Consider the following 19,189-nt stretch of genomic DNA (forward strand, 5'->3'; position numbering starts at 1 on the left):
ACATTACTGATCTGAGGTTGTCTGCTGCTGCAGGAGTACAATATCAAACTCAGACAATCTAACCATTTCCCAATCCCATAGGAAGTGAACTAAGCATTGTTCAAAGGGTGGGGAAAAGAACCAGGAAGATAAACAGTTTATTTCCTGAGATTGATAACTATTCAAGATTTTAGATTCCAGTGATAAAGATCAGTCGAGTTAAGTTGTGATTTCATCCCAGTACAGAACTCCTCTCACTGTCTATCTTCTTGGTAGAATTGCAAAATCCCAAACTGTTTTCTGGCCGTAGCTGTAGTTTTTGCCAGACTATTAATCCTGTAGAGCTGTAATACTAATTTGGCAAGATGCGGTACTGTAATTTCTGGGAAAGGTTAATTTTACAATAAAAGTGCAAGTTTAACTGTATTAGGGGACAAATTACACTCAAAGTTGTTTGTATGCATGTTTAACACACATGCTAATTTCCATGGAGAGCTATGAGATTAAGAGGAGGTGATTGAAGCAGACACAATAGCAACATTTTTAGAGGCACCTTGAGAATATGTGAATAGGCAGGGAATTGAGTGATACAGACTGTGCAGAGGGAAGAGGTTTTTAGTTCAGAAAGGTGTGACATGTTAACATAGTCTTGTTGGGCCAAAGGGCCTGTCCCTCTGCTTTTTTTTTGTTCTTTGTAAGACCTATTTTAAAATAGCACATAGGGAATTTATCTATGTTTCTTTGAAAATTTTTGTTGTGCAACTGGCTGTAAACGTAATACATAGTTCTAATCCTTTATTTCTGTTTCAAGAGCCATGTAACAGAAAAGCACAGAAGTCCTATTCCTTTGGGAAAGGACTGAAACTCGTAATGAGTCATGGACCTTATGTGAAATTGATAATTGGCTTCCTGTTCACATCATTGGCATTTATGGTAAGATGAATATTTCTGAACAGAATGTCCAAAATAATTATTGAATTGTTCCTGCTGAATGTGATTCGACATAGTTTAGTTATCAAACAATCACAAGCCTGCTTGAGGTACTTATGTTGAACGTGGAAGGGAGGCTGGTGCGATATTTAATGAAGGAATACAGGGTGAACATTTAACTCTGTCAAGCAGATTGGCAATATTGTAAAGAGCCTGCTATCCATCTGTTACACTGACAAAGGCATGGGATGGAGGGGGTTCAACAAAAACCAAAGCTCAGGACTATCACGATCTGTGTCTAGCTGGAGGGAATTGCTGCTCATCTGAAGCAAGTGCTCAAAGAACTTGTTGTTTTATTCATTCATGGGATGAGGGCATCGCTGGCTAGGCCAACATTTATTGCCCATCCCTAATGGCCCAGGCGACAGTTGAGAATCAATCGCATTGCTATGGCTCTGGAGTCGCATTGTCAGACCAGGTAAGGGCATTTGTGAACCAGATGGATTCTTCCAACAATCAACAATGGATTCATAGTCACCATTAGCCTCTTCATTCCAGATTTTTATTGAATTCAGGTTTCACCGTCTGCTATAGTGGCTTTCAATCCCAGGTTGCCAGAACATTAGCTGAGTTTCCGGATTAACAGTCCGGCCAGAATATCTCTAGGCCTTCCCACTAGGCGGAGATGAAAAAGAGGTAGAACTGAGAGTCATCGAATACCCCTGTGCATGTAGATCTGCAGGTGATATCACTAAGGGGCAACATTGTAAATGAAGGTGAGTCCATGGGGAATTTCTGAGGTGGTATTGTCATGGGGAGGAAGCTGTAGCTAGCACTACTGTGACTAAAGAAGGATTAATGAGAGAGGGGATGGTGGAGATGAATTGGACAAAAATGAGGCACGAACCCGGACAGGGGGAGGCCATTCCACTCCTTGTGACTGTTCTGCAATTCAGTCGTCATGGGTGATTTATGAATTAACCCTATATGTACTAGGACCAAACTGAAGAATAAGATCATAGAATCATAGAGATGTACAGCATGGAAACAGACCTTTCGGTCCAACCCGTCCATGCCGACCAGATATCCCAACCCAATCTAGTCCCACCTGCCAGCACCTGGCCCATATCCCTCCAAACCCTTCCTATTCATATACCCATCCAAATGCCTCTTAAATGTTGCAATTGTACCAGCCTCCACCACTTCCTCTGACGGCTCATTCCATACACGTACCACTCTCTGTGTGAAAGAGTTCCCCCGTTAAAGGATAATGCAGCATGGCCAAATTCAAAGCAAATTCCACTTCTTCTGACCAGTCAGATCTGCTCCAATGCAGTGGGGAAAAAATGGAGAAAGACTGCAGAAAGCCAAAGAACAATGGGATGAAGGAGTCCTTGTACGTGAAGCGCAAAAAGCTAGCAACCAAGTTCAGCAGATAACCAGGAAGCCAAATGGAATATTAGCCTTTATTTCAGAGGGAATGGGGTATAAAATAGGGAGTTCTTGCTAAACCTAAACAAGACACTAGTCAGACCACAGCTGGAATAGTGTGAAGAGTTTTAGATTCCTTCTCTAAAGAAGACATACTGGCATTGGAAGCAGTCCAACAAATGTTCACTAGGTGGATACCAGGTATGAACAGACTATCTTAGTAGATGCTGAGTAGGTTGTTGGAGTTTTGAAGAGTGAGAGGCGACCTTACTGAAACATACAAGATTCTCGCAGGACTTCACAGGGTAGATGCAGAGAGGTTACTTCTCCTTGTGAGAGAGTCTCGGACCAGGGTGCATAATCACATGAACGACAGATCAGGAGGAATTTCCTCTGAGGATAGGGGAAGCTGTGGAATTCTTTATCACTGAGCACTGTCAAGGCTGGGATGTTACAAATATTTTAGCCAGAAATGGAATTGAGGACTTGTGGATTACTTCTGCACTACTGTCTCAGGGGAAAGGTGGAAAAACACTTTAAACAATTCAGAGATTTGAGTAACTGAGTGGGGATCTGGTTGATGGTGACATGCCAATGGTACCTTGGAGAGGCAGGGAAGTTGAAAGTGGGATGATATTTTAGCCAATTCCCTGTTTGTCTTAGAATACTAGAAAGGGGAATGTTTCACAAATAAGTATTCAAGACAAATATGCACGGAGGGTGTCAGGGCGATGTGGGGCTGTACGGGGGTGGGAGTCCTGTACAAGATGCAGGAAAATCTGTAAAAGAGATTACGCAGCCGAAGGTGGGAATTTGCCTTTAACATTGTTTCCAAGTTCTCAGAAGAGAAAGCAGAAAGAACTTGGGTAATTTATTGCCTTAGGTGTGTCTATGTGTATGCTTGGGAGTGTTCAGTTGGGAAGAGGTCCTGGTGTGATGGTAATGTCATTGGATTAGCAGTCCAGAGCTCCCAGCTAATGTTCTGGGAATATTGGTTTGAATCTCACCAGATATAACTCTATGACAGCAGATGGTGAAATTTGAATTCTGTAAAGTTCTGGGATAAAAGAAGCAAGTCAAATGATGACATGTAATGACTACTGATTGCATCGTTAAAGCTCATCTGCTTCACTCGTGGGGAAGGAGGTCTGCCATCATGACCTGCTCTGGCTGACATGTGATTCCAGACCCACCACAATGTGGCTTATTTTTAACCTGACCTCTGGGCAACTGCAGCCTGCCTAGCAATGCCCAGGTCAGATGAAGAAATGAAACGAGGTTTATGGGGAAAAGACGGAAAAGCGGAGTTGGGGAGTATCAGATCAGCCATAATCCCGATGAATGGCAGAGCAGACTCAATGGGCTGAATGACCTCCTTCAGCTTCTACATCTTACGGTTGAAAACCAAGTATCCCACGAAGAGATGTACTGCTGCAGAGTCACAAGTTCACCTGCGGAGGAATTGCGGACTCGATGGGCCGAATGGCTTTACTTCCGCTCCTATGTCTTATGGTCTTACCTGTTGTTATCAATTTGTACATTTATGATTTACAGTTCAAAATATTCTAAGTGACTATGAACTCTTTTTTTTAGCTGCTGGAAGGGAATTATGCCCTGTACTGCTCCTACACACTTGGTTTTCCCAATGACTTCCAGAATATTCTGCTGGTTATCATGGTAAGAGTGTAAGCTATGCCTTTGTACAGTAGTAACAACTTCATGTTGATTGTGCTGTGAACTAGCTTTGCAAAAATTAGCAACCGTCTCAATTTGATAGTGAGATCCTCATTATCACTTCTCATAATCACTTTAATTGAGAAACAAAGAGTTAGAAAAGTAAACTTGGAGGCAAAGGAAATTTGGGAATCGGGTGGACCAATTTCGCAGACTGTAAGGTTATATGAGAATGATCGAAGTATTTTGGAGCTTCATAGTTGGGAGAAAGGACAAATTAAAGTAGAAAATGTTTACAGATGTATACAGGAAGGAGAGGGAGTGAAAATTGGAGAATCGAGAGCAAAGAAACATAAGTGAAGACGCACTGACAAAAACGTCAAAAAATTTTTTTAAAATGCACAGCAGGTCAGCGAGCAACTAAAAGCAGAAACAACTGGTTGTGTTTTGGGGAGAAGTTAGTTACAACCGAGAATGGTAAATTTTTTGTTGGCAGCATAGGAAGAATTGGCTGCGGGTGAACACTGTCTGGGATTGGATTAGATTTCCTACAGTATGGAAACAGGCCATTTGGCCCAACAAGTCCACACTGACCCTCTGAAGTGTAACCCACCCAGACCCATTCCTCTGCCCTATATTTACCCCTGAGTAATGCCCCTAACACTATGGTCAATTTTAGCATGGCCACTTCACCTGACCTGCACAGCTTTGGATTGTGGGAGGAAACCAGAGCACCTGGAGGAAACCCACGCAGACACTGAGAGAATGTGCAAACTCTGCACAGACAGTCGCCTGAGGTGGGAATCGAACCTGGGTCCCTGGTGCTGTGAGGCAGCAGTGCTAACCACTGAGCCACCGTGCCGCCTAAAACTGCTGCCTGCCTGTGAAGCTGCCAGACTCTTGTTCTGAAAAGTCTTTGTTATCTCCCGGAGTCCAGACAGTTTTGATCACAGAGCACATTGCTCAATGTTGTACTGCGTCGCTATCAGTATTTGTTGAGAAAGTGAGTGTTCCATGTGAGGCAGAGACAGAGAGGAATCTGTTTCATTCTGCGAAAGCTGCAGATACTGCCATAAGAAACAATGAGTGTATTGAGGTATGGCTGGGTAACACTGACACTAATGGGAGTCAGGCAGCTGCCTAAAGGCCGATGTGAGCGGGAGCATCACTCCAATGGACAGAGGTAGATTGCAAGCAATAGTTAGGGCAATGAAAAAGTTCAAAATAATGTGGGGTATTGAGTGGATCCAGCTGAATCACCATTCTGGGAAACTGAGCCTACTTTCCCAATCCTTTGCTGTTGATCAGAATTTATCCCTAAACTACATGCGGGTATTTAGCCCAGAAAGAGAAAAATGCATCATAAAGGTGGACGTAATGTTGAACACAGGAAAGAAGCTTTATCCATGATGCTTTCTTTAAAAGAAATCAACAGCTGGCTGAATGCAAGCGTTATTTGATTCAGCAGAGAAGATGCACGGTAATGCTTCATTAGTTTTGTTTTGTCTACAGACGTCCCTTCATTTCTATGATTTCTAAAGCTGCTCAAGTAACTTTAGATTATAATGAACAACTTTGCATGGCAAATTGTGTCCCTTTCAGTTGGAACCCGCAGCATTCACATTCAGCAGATAGTGAAATGTGAATAGAATGTGGGTGTCCTTGAGCTGAACAGTAACGTCTTTGTCCTGCTGTTTCCCAGGCATCATGATATGGAGAAGTGCATGTGTGTTCTTTTATACAAACTTCACTGAATGATAGACACTTTCTTCAGTAAAAGTAAAGGTCTCAAAAGTGGCTGGTGGAACTCAAAATTGAATAAAGGTCCCGAGCGATTATTCAAATTCAGGGTAAGGGACACTGAGGCACATGTAGCTTGCTGCCAAAGTGCGTGGACATTTTGTGCATTAGCTTCTTGAATCAGACTTGGAGACCTCCAAAGTTTAGTCCTCCTCCAATGTTCCAATATTCATTATCACTCTTCAACAGTAATAACTTTAGAGACTGTCGTGGCACTTGCAGGCTTTTTGGAAGGAAAACTATTTCTGAAAGAGCCTTTTGCCGTTCAGCGGATGTTTGGCTAAATTTACAGTGTAACTGTCAGCATTAGTTTGTTATAGTTATGCATGTTCAGGAGGGTGGGGGTGCCTCTATTTGAACTGAGACTGTTAAAAGCTTTGCGTGGAATCTAAAGGGCAAGTTACAGAGTCCTTTCCAAGACGTGGGATGTAGTCTGATCATGAGAACAAAGAGGAAATTGTACTCAGCTCATTCTCTTGGAACCTATCCTTTCAAATGATCTGCTAGTAATTCAAATAATAATTATCTCAGGGAAGCAAGGCTATATATGACTTAAGTTGGGCAATTCCATTCTATAAATGAATTTATAGCAAATTGTAGTAAAGTTCATTAATCTCCTTGGGATTTTCTCAGAAATCTGGTTCTGGATGCTGTCTTGGGTACACATGAACAAACAGCATGTACACGTTCAGAGGGAATTACTGCAGGTGCTGGAATCTGTACTGAAAACCAAAAGCGCTGGAGATCATAGCAGGTCGGGCAACATCCACAGAGAGAAAGCAAGTTAACGTTTCGAGTCATCCAGACTCTCTGCATGGATGCTGCCCAATCCGCTGTGATCTCCAGCATTTTAGTTTTGCTTTTCAGCACAGACAAATTGGTGCCTGGAGGTAACGCTGTAAATTTTGCAACATGAAACTGACTGTATTTTGGAAAGGATTGTTTTTGTGATTCGGCAGGTTAAAGGTTAAGAGACCGATAAAGAGTTGCTGCAGAATGTATCTAATCTTTGGAGGGTGGCCTTCTGTATAGCTTGGGTTGACACGTTTCGTTTGTTGATACTGTTGCTTCTCATCCCATTCTAGTTTTATCAAAATTGGAAATGCTTTAGCATGTCATCCATTTGGAGAAAATCGCTTTGATTTTGAAGTAAAGTTGATGCTTTGTCAGTATATTATGCCCTGACCTGAATCTGCACATCTCTTTTACTATCCCATAATGTATTATATTGTAAATGAATGCATGGTTAGCTGTCCTAAAGATAACCCATTCCAGTGCTGGAGTTTAGGGGTGAAGTTTGAACACCGCCTATGTAATCCTATGATGTAATGGGAAATATCTTTACTGTCTTTCAGCTTTCAGCAACATTGACTATCCCTTTCTGGCAATGGTTTTTGACCAGATTTGGCAAAAAAACAGCTGTGTATGTCGGCATTTCGGTGAGTTTAACCCCATTACCTCAGAATTTATAGCAAGCAAGTGAGGTATCGGTTCTGGATCTTACAGCCCTCTGCCGGTGGGTGACAGAGTTTGTAAATAACATTCTCTCTCATTTTCTTTCGGCTGTGTGGACCTGCAAGACAGTGACTTCCAGAAGTAGGTATGCCAACGCCGAACACTCTGCAGGTAACCTTGGAGAGCTGGGGAGGGCACATTGAGAGTAAACTGCCTCAGTCCCGTGTCCACACTTACCTCCCTCCTCCTGTTGCACCAGCAGTGGGGCTGCTGCCCAATTGACTCTGAGCCAACTGGAATGGGTGGCCATTGAAGAGTCATTTAAGGGTTCTCTCCCACCATGGCTAGTGTTTAACCAATGATGGGAGAGGCCCAAGCTCTGTCCAGCCGGGCACCTCTTACTGTGTGGGCCCTTGGTGGATGAAGGCTGGTCTGCTGTCTCAATGGACCCATCAGAGTCACCCCACAAGCAACACATGGTCTTTTCCCCTTGGTTGCCCTCCCCACCTTTTTCTCTTCCCCCATTTCATCCCTGCCTTCTATCCCAGCCATCTCACTTTCCTGCAGTACCAGCAGTGGCCACTACACCCGGTGGCATGACAATATTGGAGAAGGCTTCCTACCTCTTGTCAGAAGCTCTTACTGTTGTTGAGCGACAGAAGCCACCCCTCAAGCGAATTAATAGCCAATCATGGAATCCCTGCACAATCCCATTTGGCCCATTGAGTTCACACCCACCCTCTGAAGACCATCCGACCCAGGCCCACCCTGATCCCTGTAATCTTACATTTCCCATGGGTAATCCACCTAGCCAGCACATCCCTGGACATTATGGGTAATTTAGCATGGCCAATCCTCCTAAGCTGCAAATCTTTGGACAGTGGGAGGAGACTGGAGCACCTAGGTGAAACCCACACAGTCACGGGAAGAACATGCAAACTCCACACAGGCAATTGTCTGGGGGTGGAATCAAACCTAGGTCCCTGGCGCTGTGAGGCAGCAGTGCTCAACATGTACAATTGACCAGTTTCAGGACAAACTGACGAGAGATGGACTCAGCCCCAAGGTTTGTACATGAGAGTGGGACCACTGTCACAAACTAAAATCCAACTCATTTTATTGAATCCGTCAGAGGGCTACTTCTTTGAATCTTGCCCTGGTGATAATTGGTGGAGCTAATTGTTAGCACCAGAAACCAGCAGCATTTGTTTTGTGTGCTGAGAAAGTACAGCAGAAACAACCACTTCTGCCGGAGTATTCAACGTGAGCACTTTAGTGCCCAGTGGATACTGCCTACACAGTCAGTGTGCATTCTGCTTATTAGACACCATTGTGCATCTTTGCACACTCTTCAGCCATGTTCTCAAAGAAAACCAGCTTTAATTATTAAACAAAATTATTTACTGATCCAGAAATCTATTCAAAACCTGTCATGATTATAAGTAATGGACTTGAATAATATACTGCTATTTTGAATATGCGACCAAAATCCAGTTTGCACAATACAAACTTAGACTGACCATGGAGCCACTTACCTTTTTAATGCACCAAGAATTTCAAATCTGACAATAGTTTGGGTTTTCATTTGTTCTCCGACTTATTAATGCCATGTGAACTATTTCAGGAAACTTCGCTTTTCTGATTTATTTATTTCGAGGCACGTTCTGTTCTGTTCCTGTACTGTACGTTGAGCACGTGAAGTACAAAGGTATTGAGTGGAATGGGATTTTTTTTTAGAAATTAACTAGACATGTCTCTAATGTGCTTTCAAAAGATTTATGATACTCATCATAATGTTGCAGTGTAGTCTTCCAAAATATCAATACACAAGGTACAAACTGTAATCTATAAAGATAAAAAAGTTCATAGCCAAAAATATCACCGACTGGCTGTACTCTGGACTTGCATCGATCCACATTGTGTCTCTAATTCAGCTTGTCTACGTGGAAGTTCATCGTGTTTTGGAGTTTGGATTTCCCCACACATTCAGAATAGGACCAGGTCAAGTTCCTTATTTTGACACGTTCTACTTGCATCATACCACAGTGGCTGAAGTTGATGATAGCTACTCTCTGTGGTAATGTTAACTTTAATAGTGGGTGGCACATCCAGCCACACCAGTTGCTGACTTGAGACCTTAATTGATCACCTGGCCAGTCCTAGCTATGTTTCTGAATTTGACAAATGATCTGTCCTTGCGATTATATTACCCTAGACAAAGGTTCCAGTCAATGGAATTGTAGGAACTATATATTTTAGAGAGTGTTACTTTTTTATTCTTTGCCAATCCCAGATTTCCCTTGAACTGATTGGCTTTTTGGAGCCATTTCAGAGGATAGTTAAAAGCCAACCACATTGCTGTGTGTCTGGAGTCATATGTAGACCAGACCAAGTGAGGATGGCAGATCTCCTTCCCTCAAGGGCATTAGTGAGTGAGGTGACCTTGTAGGACAATTGATGATAATTGGCATAGACACCAAATTTCAGATTTATTAAATGAATTTAAATTTAAATGCGATGAGTTTTGAGCACATGTCATCTGTGCATTGGCTTTGACATTGACAACTGGATTCCTAGGCCAGTGACACTACCACTACGCCAGCATCTCTTTCCCCTCCTCCCCATCCCCCCCCCCCCCCCCCCCCCCCCCACCGTGCATTACAGAGCTGTCTGAGTAATAATACTGTACCTCCATGTTTTCACGTTTGCATGTTTTCTGTCACTCTCTTTACAGTCAGCTGTCCCGTTCCTTATCCTGAATGTCCTGGTACAGAACAATTTAGCTGTGGCTTATGTTGCCTCATTTGCCTCTGGGATGAGTGTTGCTGCTGCTTTCCTGTTGCCATGGTGAGTGACCTTTTCTTACAGCACCTTACAATTATACTTGAGCAGAATTATGCCAAGGGTCCCCCAGTAACTGAGGAACATAATTTCAAAGCCAGTAGCCCAGTGATATTGCAGTTTGTCTGTAAAATCTGCAACATGACAAAGAAATTATGATATGGAGATGCCGGTGTTGGACTGGGGCGTACAAAGTTAAAAATCACACACCACCAGGTTATAGTCCAACAGGTTTAATTGGAAGCGCACTAGCTTTTGGAGCAACGCTCCTTCATCAGGTGATAGTCGAGGACACAATTCTAAGGCACAGAATTTATAGCAAAAATTTACAGTGTGATGTAACTGAAATTATATATTGAAAAATACCTTGATTATCTGTTCAGTCTCAACAGACAATCAAGGTATTTTTCAATGTATAATTTCAGTTACATCACACTGTAAATTTTTGCTATAAATTCTGTGCCTGAGAATTGTATCCTCGACTATCACCTGATGAAGGAGCGACGCTCTGAAAGCTAGTGTGCTTCCAATTAAACCTGTTGGACTATAACCTGGTGTTGTGTGATTTTTAACAAAGAAATGAAGTTGTGCTCCATCTCAGCGAACAGTGTGCTGTCACCTTCATTACTCCACATCTCTTTACCCCGTGTTCTGCTAAATTAGTCTCAATAACCCCATAGTGCAACGGACTGTAGGGTCATTAGAGATCTCCTGCTGTTTTAATCTGATGGGAAATTAGCCAATCTGTGGTGAAATGGTATAAATGACCATTTCCCAGTGTTCTCACTGACGCTATCAGTAGGAGAGTGGAGTACCTTCCACATTCTAACGCTTTCCTTCAGTTTAGGAGCTCATGCATTGCACCAATAAGTACACTGGCTTCATTACATGAAATTGATTGATTCCTAAATTATTAATGTACTTGGTTGGTAATCACAAAATCAGAGTTTTAATGCTATATTCAGCCAAAACTGAATACAATTTTTGTACCTAACTTATACAATCCAATCTGGGAATTGCTATTATTCTGGATAATTATTATTTAAACCTCTACCAATGAAAGCCTTTCTTCTTTCTGTGTCGCACGGTGAACAATGAATGGATTGGCCCAAATATTACTGAAGCATAGCAGTCCCTGCAGCAGCATTTTCTATGGCATTGTTCCATAGTGCTAGTGATGATTGTACTGTTTTTGTTCACTTTTATTATACTTAGTTAGCATTGAATCAAGATTAACAGTTCTATTCTGGCACTACTTCCAGGGTGATTTTATAATTTATAAACTGTGTCCGATGCCTTGCTGTTTAAAATTGTAATTGACACTTATGTCACTTCTTCAGAGGTCACTTCATCCTTTCCACTGCTCCCTGCCAACCCCTTTATCTGCAGCTCTGCAACACCCACCCCCAGTCCTGAAGAAGGGTTACACCCAAAGCGTCAACTACTCCACCTCCTGATGCTGCCTGACTTGCTGTGCTCCCCAGCCTCCTACCTGTCCCTCCTAATGCTGCCTGACTTGCTGTACTCCCCAGCCTCCTACCTGTCCCTCCTAATGCTGCCTGACTTGCTGTGCTCCCCAGCCTCCTACCTGTCCCTCCTGATGCTGCCTGACTTGCTGTGCTCCCCAGCCTCCTACCTGTCCCTCCTGATGCTGCCTGACTTGCTGTGCTCCCCAGCCTCCTACCTGTCCCTCCTGATGCTGCCTGACATGCTGGGTTCCCCTAGCCTCCTGCCTGTCCCTCCTAATGCTGCCTGGCTTGTTGTGTTCTTCCAGTCTCCTTCCTGTCCCTCCTGATGCTGCCTGGCTTGTTGTGTTCCCCCAGCCTCCTGCCTGTCCCTCTTGATGCTGCCTGGCTTGCTGTGTTCTTCCAGCCTCCTGCCTGTCCCTCCTGATGCTGCCTGCCTTGCTGTTTTCTTCCATCCTCCTGCTTGTCTATTCTCATTCAAGACTAAGCCGCCTTCCCATTTGCTGTCTCAACAGGTCCATGCTACCTGATGTTATTGATGATTTCAAGCTGAAGAATCCAGACTCGGTGGGGCATGAAGCAATATTTTACTCCTTCTACGTCTTCTTCACCAAATTTGCATCTGGAGTGTCCCTCGGAATCTCAACGTTGAGCCTCGAGTCAGTAACTTCGATTTTCTCCCACAATTAAATACACAGTGAGGGGGGATCCAGAGTTGGGCAATAAATGTGAAAGAATCTGTGAGAGAAACTGGGCAGTAAGTGCATCTTAGCCAGTTTCACCCACATCTCAAAACCAACCAGTAGGACCCAATTAGGGGCTGACAGTAATGTGTAAGCAAAGGTAGAGCTGGAAGCTCAAGAGGGTTTATATCATTGTGTGGAGTTCCACTTGTACATATTTTTTATCAACCTGTTCAGAGTTGTTACGACACATCCCTCGCACAGTTGGGACTAGAATCTGGGTCTTCTGGCTCAACGCAGGGACAATACCACTATAAATAATTGGATCAACTGGAAGCAATAGATTTTAATGTGAATTTTATTTAATCTGTAGATTGCCTGAAATCATTTCCAAGTTGCCTGGACCAAATTATTATTTTTGTGCAGCGTGCCTTGATCTAATTGTTTATGTAAGAGACATATTGTGGCAGTATCCCAAATCAATTAAAAACACATGTGCTAGAAAATATTAATAAATGTTGTTATATGGAGCCAAATAATTTTTTTCCTGACCAAATAACTTCTCATTCCCTACATTTCTGATGCAAGTTTAAATTTTAATTTACTGATCAATGTATCCACATGTACATGCAACTGACAATGTCTAGTTTTGAAGGGTTACATCTTTCTACTTGTGTACTCTTTGTCGACAAAATCTGTGCACCCCTATTGTATAGTGCAATGAGGTTGATAATCAATATACTAATTCTTGAATGTACAAAAATTGTCCTTTTTTTTGTTTAGAGATCTAGGTCTCTTTCTAATGTGGTTTAGTGAAGTCTGTCTGGTTACTGTAGCAGGTACTGAACCAATCTTTTCGCTTTCTTTGTCTGCCTCAGTTTTGCAGGTTATGTGACCCGGGGATGTGTTCAGCCCAATGCAGTGCATCTAACTCTGAAGATGTTGGTGGCCCCCGCCCCGATTTTCCTCATTATACTTGGACTGATTATTTTTAAATTATACCCAATTGATGAGGAGGTTAGAATGAAGAACAGGAAAGCACTTGAAGATTTACGGTGAGTTTGTAAAACGTTTTCAGGTACATTTTTCCTTTTTGAGTTTCTGTCCTGGTCGACCTCCTCCATGGCCTGTTGGATGGGGACAATAGAAAAAATAGAAATTCTGGTGACGACACAAGCACAGAAATATAAAACATACATCACTTAATTGTTGGGAGTCTCCGAAAAGCCCCACTCTAACTGCATTTCATTGAGCAATTCTGCATTCAAGCCCGCAGGTACACCAAATAGCCACTCAATATATTTCTCCCTAAAATGGGCAACCCTTAATTTTTAAACTGTGCCTCTAGATCATTGAATTCTGAAAGTAAGCCATTCGGCCCATACTGACCAACAAAGAACATCCCATCCAGGCCGACCCTCCACCCCACACTTGCCAATGCTAATCCACCTAGCCTACACACTATGGGCAAATTAGCATGGTTAATCCACCTAACCTGCACATTTTTGGATGAAACCCACGCAGACATGGGGAGAACGTTCAAACGACACACAGGCAGGGTGGAATCGAACGTGGATCCCTGGCACTGTGCGGTAGCAGTGCTAGCCCCTGTGCCACCCTGTTCCTGGGCATTTCCATAAGAGGAACCATCTTTTCCACGCCATCTTGTCAGGGTCATTCAGGATCTTATAGTTAAACCTCACTCTTATGAACCCCAGTAGAAACAAGCCTAACCTGTTGAACCTACCCTCATCAGACATGTCACTAATTCCAGGTATCAAGCTCGTAAACCTCCTCTGTACTGTCTCCACTGCATTTACATCCTTCCTTCATTAAAGAGACCAAAACTGCGCACAGTATTTCAGATGTCTCACCAATGCTCTTTAATTAAAACACCCTTTCCTTATGCTCCATTCCTCTTAGTAAGTTATGGCATCCCTTCAGCTGTAATTACATCCTAATATTTTGTGGACACCTAAATCCCTCTTTGGCATTCATATACATATTAGGGCTTGTTTATTCAGGACTAAGTAAATTTAGCAATATGATAAGCCTTATTTACTGCCTAATAACCCCTCCGATACTGAAGATCAACTTTTACAGTTGCACTGGCTCATTCCTTCAAATTTTAATTATTGTTAAGAGATTTTTTTTTAAATTAAAAGTGTTTTTGTTTCTTTCTATAAATGCCATCCCTTTCCCCTCTCTATCATGTTTTGACTTTGAAATAGCTCATTTATGCTTAATGGTTTAGACTGTGTATCCCAGTAAGGATTCTTCCATCATGTTAGGGTAAGGAGACACAGTATTATGTGCCCCTTTTATATAGGTTCCAGATCTCATGTCGAGGTGCTCTGTTGGTTTGACTCTAATAAGCTTAAGTTTCGATGTAAAAGTCCCAGAAAATCCTTGTGCGTGCACACAAGTGCAGTGCAAGTAAACAGACATCAAATGCAGTTTAGTTTGCCACTGACTGCAAACTCCAGGGATCCTCAAGTTGAAGATTTGGACTGTCTATTTAACAGAATAAATAGTTGAGAGATGTTCTGCTCTCATAAAAATAGACCCTAGCCCGAAGCTCCATTTTAACAGAGAGCTTTTCATAATGTTCCAGAATAGACACGTGCAACTGGGAATGTTTTTCTGTAACAAATCTGTAACAAATTGAAGGGACTGTTTAATTTATCTCTCTGCTTTTGTAAATAGATCTGGTAGAGTAAAGGTTGGCCCTACTCCAGGATAAGGAAGAGGCTTAACCCAAGTACACCACACTGTGGCCCAGGGGACAAATTTTTAATCAGTAAAGGAATCGAGGGTTATGGGGAAAAGGCAGGATAATGGAGATGAGGATTATCAAATTAGCTGTGATCTGATTGAATACAAGGTACACTCTGTGGGCTGAATATTCTACTTCTGCTCTTATGATCTTGTGGCGTGTAGATAATGAGGTTATGATCAAAATTGAATTTCACATCTAATTAAGCTTTAAATCAGACTTTGTGATGTGATGGTAACTGATCAGTAAAGAAAATACATGAGATTGTTTGGATATTGTTAAGTCACAGCACTACAGTTCTGCTGTGATTTCAGAGCTTGGCATTACATAGCACATCTGGCTTCTACAATGATCTTATTAACTGGAACTACCCAGGGCTAACTTTAATAAGATGCTTTTCACTGGTGTCATCTCGACTGGTATATAGCAAATATATTGTTGCAAATATGTTTTGCTTCCAGTAGCCTGAGCTGACTGCTATGTTGCTGGATTTTACCTGTCATTAGGCATGAATAGCAACTGAAAGAACGGTGTACTTAAACGTGCATGATTTTGGTGTAAAGTCTAATACAAGACCTAACTAGGAGAGGTGGGGAATGAGAAGCCCACAGCAGCCCACAGACCTCACAATAATGGAACTGCATCTTCACAAACTGGTTTAATATTGTGTAGAGCGGCCGCAGCGCGCTCTATGGTTCTCTTGCAATGTCATTTCATGCGCTGAGTAAATGGTCCTTAACATTATTCTTGTGTTTGCCCCTTTGCAGAGATAATGGTCAAGACACAGAAACAGATTCAAGTGAACTCTGCAGCATTGTATAACCAATGGTCAAATGTTTATGCACTTAAAAGTTTTCAAATTGAGACTTGTGTACAGTGTATATTACTTTTAAAATGTGAATGTAACTTATCATTCAAGCAAGACTAAAGTAAATTCAAGCTAACTACCTACTGTTGTATACCATGTTTACAGTCTACTCCTGCTGATTACAGGATTTGTACAATGTACATATGTATATACTAATTTAGAATGAAATGCTGTACAGATAGCTTAGTATATTTTATATAGAAATCCTCTTGTGCTGTATATATTTGAACTAAAAGGTTGGTTGTCAATAAAAGATTAAATCACTGACATATCTCTGATTAATTCTTGTTCTAAGTCTGCAGCTTCTCGCAGTTCTTTGAGACTCTGTTTAATACAGAATTGTCTTTTAGTTAAATGTTGGTTGCAGCTCTGAGCTGTGAGCACTGGAGGTCAGTGAGGTTCTGTGACACCGGTGAGGGTGGGAAAATGAAGTTCAGTAAAGATCGTAATGAATGGTGGGGCAGACAAACATGTGAATTGGGGAAGGCCATTTAGCCCCTTGGAACCCATTCTGCCATTCAATAGGATCGTGGCAGATCTCTTTGTGTTTTGAATTCCATCTACCCCTGATAATTGTCCTGCTTACCAAGAAACTATTTCACTTGATAATATTTAATGATCCTGCTTCCATTGAGTTCCAAAATCTCTCAACCCGCTGAGGAGAAAAAATTTGCTTTGCTTCCCCAAGTCCAAGGATGTGCAGGTGAGGTGGATTGGTCAGGTTAAGTGAAGCATTGTGGGATTGGGATGGGGAGGACGTCCTTCAGAGGGCTAAATGGCTTCTTTCTGCACTGTAGGGATTCTACAATTCGTCCTTAGACTGGTTTCAGCCCGCCAGCTAATCTATGCATGCTAATATGTGGCCTTTTTATTTTCTGCAATAATCTTTCATATGGTATCTGATCAAATGCCTTCTGGAAATTCAAGTACAGTCCATCAATTTGCTCCCCTTTACTCACTGCACATGTTCTCATTCAAAGAACTCCAATAAACTGGTTAACTGTAATCTCTCCTTTTACAAAACCACGAGGGGCATGGATAGGATAAATAGATAAGGCCTTTTTCCCTGGGGGGATCTAGAGGGCATAGGTTTAGGGTGAGAAGGAAAAGATTTAAAAGGGTCCTAAGAAGCAACCTTTTCATGCAGAGGGTAGTCCGTGTATGGAATGAGCTGCCAGAAGAAGTGGTACAATTGCAATCTTTTAAGGGCATCTGGATGGGTATATTCATAGGAAGGGTTTAGAGCAATAATGGGCTAAGTGCTGGCAAATGGGACTAATTTAGGATATCTAGTTGGCATGGACATCTTTGTGGAAAGTGCACTTTTTGCTGCTGAAGAAAAGGACAGGAATTCACTTAGTGTTGAGAGGCTGGATATTTACTGAAAGGTACGTGAGATGAAGGGAGAGGGAAGCAAAATGATAAGAGAATGAGAGACTCAAGTAGGAAGATGTAAATTGAGGAAAAACTTGGACTGATATTGGGGCAATCAACCATTCTCAGAATTAAAAATCACACAACACCAGGTGATCACCTGATGAAGGAGCATCGCTCCGAAAGCTAGTGTGCTTCCAACTAAACCTGTTGGACTATAACCTGGTGTTGTGTGATTTTTAACTTTGTACACCCCAGTCCGACACCAGCATCTCCAAATCATTCCCAGAATTGATCTGGTGAGTAAAATTGGCTGGGCCATGCTTGACTTCCAACACTTTGCCACATCTATTTAGGGACTCCAAGCACAATTTCCCCTTGCCCTATGTTAAATTAAACTCTTAACTATCTGGATTTCTACATGAAGAAACTTGGCTCAGGTACCAGCAGGATCTCACCATGACCACATAGACAGGAGCTAGTGTCTTCACAAGCAAAAGAGGGAGGAAATTTGGCAGAATGGAATAGGATACACAATGAAAGATTAATATTCAGATGAGAGAGACAGGGACTCTTGATATTAACAACGTGTACTTTCATCCTGTGCTGATCTCCAGAAAATGGAGAGGTGGAAGGTGTGGGTATCAAGGGGAGGCAATGGCCTAGTGGTATTATTGCTGGACTGTTAATCCAGAGACCCAGATAATGTTCTGGGGGCTTGGGTTCAAATCCCACCATGTCAGAGGGTGGAATTTGAATTTGAATATCTGGAATTAAGAGTCTAATATTGATCATGAATTGATTGGTGGGAAACAGCCATTTGGTTTGCTAATGCCCTTCAGGGAAAAGAAATCTGTCATTCTTGCCTGATCTGGCCTACATGTTCTCCACAGCAATGCGGTTATTTCTAAACTGGCCTCTGCGGGCAATTAGGGATGGACACTAAACGCTTGACCGGCCAGTGACATCTCTGACCCATGAATGAATTTTTAAAGTTAGAAGCCACTGTGCAACCCAAATCCCTATAAATTGAAGGTCTGCTATTTGCTCATGAGAAAGGACATTCAAGGGGCTTATGGCAAATATTCAGCAACAACACTTGTAAAACTCTGATCCATTCATCTCTCTTTAGCCAGTAACAGGGAAGTAATGGAAGAGATCATTTATTTTAAAAACACTGTTTGCAGCACAGCGTCAAGCTAAAGGAAGCAGCATACAGTCACCTCGACTCGTACCCACCCGATGCCATCTAGTGTTAGGTTTGTTCTGTGCAGTAGTGTGCTTCCTGGCTTCTAAAAGCTCTTCCAAAGTTTGTCTGTGAATGTTTTAATATGAAGTAAGAGAGGGCCAACTTGCTTAGATATCAAAATTGTTTTATTCTCAATATGTGAACATAATACACATAAAAATTCTACAAATCTTTGCAATAGTAGAGCTGATTGGTTTATAAAATTAGGAACCCATTTGTTGACTGGTTTAAAAATGTAATTTCACCTTTTCAACTGTGCCCTCCTCCAAATAGCTGAGCTGAATAAATGCGGCAGTTACACAGTGTCCAGGTAATCCCTAGTCTGCATTGTTAATGAATGGCATGTCCTCTGCCAACTAATTTGCCAACCCGAACCAGCTCCTGCAGATGACCGCCCTGCTTTCTGTGCACGATTGGGAAGTAACCAACCCTGCACATTTCTACATTAGGATCATTGTTAGGAATACTTTGCTAGCTCACATTCTTTTGACCTGCTACTCCGTGATATGAACTGAGTGTCTTCTCTGTGTTGGTTAGATCATGTGTCTCTTCCCAGGGCTAAGGAAGCCTGAGGAGCACTTCAAGGTCTAACATATATTGGACACTTACTATAACCACACACACAAATAGAAAAGATGCACGATACAAAGCAATATGGTAAAT

The 19,189-nt window shown here is 42.2% G+C and overlaps 1 protein-coding gene across 1 annotated transcript in view; it reads left to right on the forward strand.

The window, feature by feature from the left end:
- mfsd2ab (MFSD2 lysolipid transporter A, lysophospholipid b) overlaps positions 1 to 16,170 on the forward strand; it is a 51,986-nt gene extending 35,816 nt beyond the window's left edge. The window contains exons 8-14 of the mRNA XM_043717420.2: positions 791 to 912; positions 3,934 to 4,017; positions 7,170 to 7,253; positions 10,004 to 10,116; positions 12,092 to 12,235; positions 13,138 to 13,314; positions 15,803 to 16,170. Of these exons, the coding sequence (XP_043573355.1) occupies positions 791 to 912; positions 3,934 to 4,017; positions 7,170 to 7,253; positions 10,004 to 10,116; positions 12,092 to 12,235; positions 13,138 to 13,314; positions 15,803 to 15,857 (779 nt within the window). The 3' untranslated portion in view covers positions 15,858 to 16,170. The remainder of the gene's footprint in view (positions 1 to 790; positions 913 to 3,933; positions 4,018 to 7,169; positions 7,254 to 10,003; positions 10,117 to 12,091; positions 12,236 to 13,137; positions 13,315 to 15,802) is intronic.
- Positions 16,171 to 19,189: the final 3,019 nt, after the last annotated feature.

This window comes from Chiloscyllium plagiosum, unplaced genomic scaffold (genome assembly GCF_037043375.1).
Source record: "Chiloscyllium plagiosum isolate Xiang-an unplaced genomic scaffold, Cpla_swu_hap1 HiC_scaffold_30, whole genome shotgun sequence".
Lineage (NCBI taxonomy): Eukaryota > Metazoa > Chordata > Chondrichthyes > Orectolobiformes > Hemiscylliidae > Chiloscyllium > Chiloscyllium plagiosum.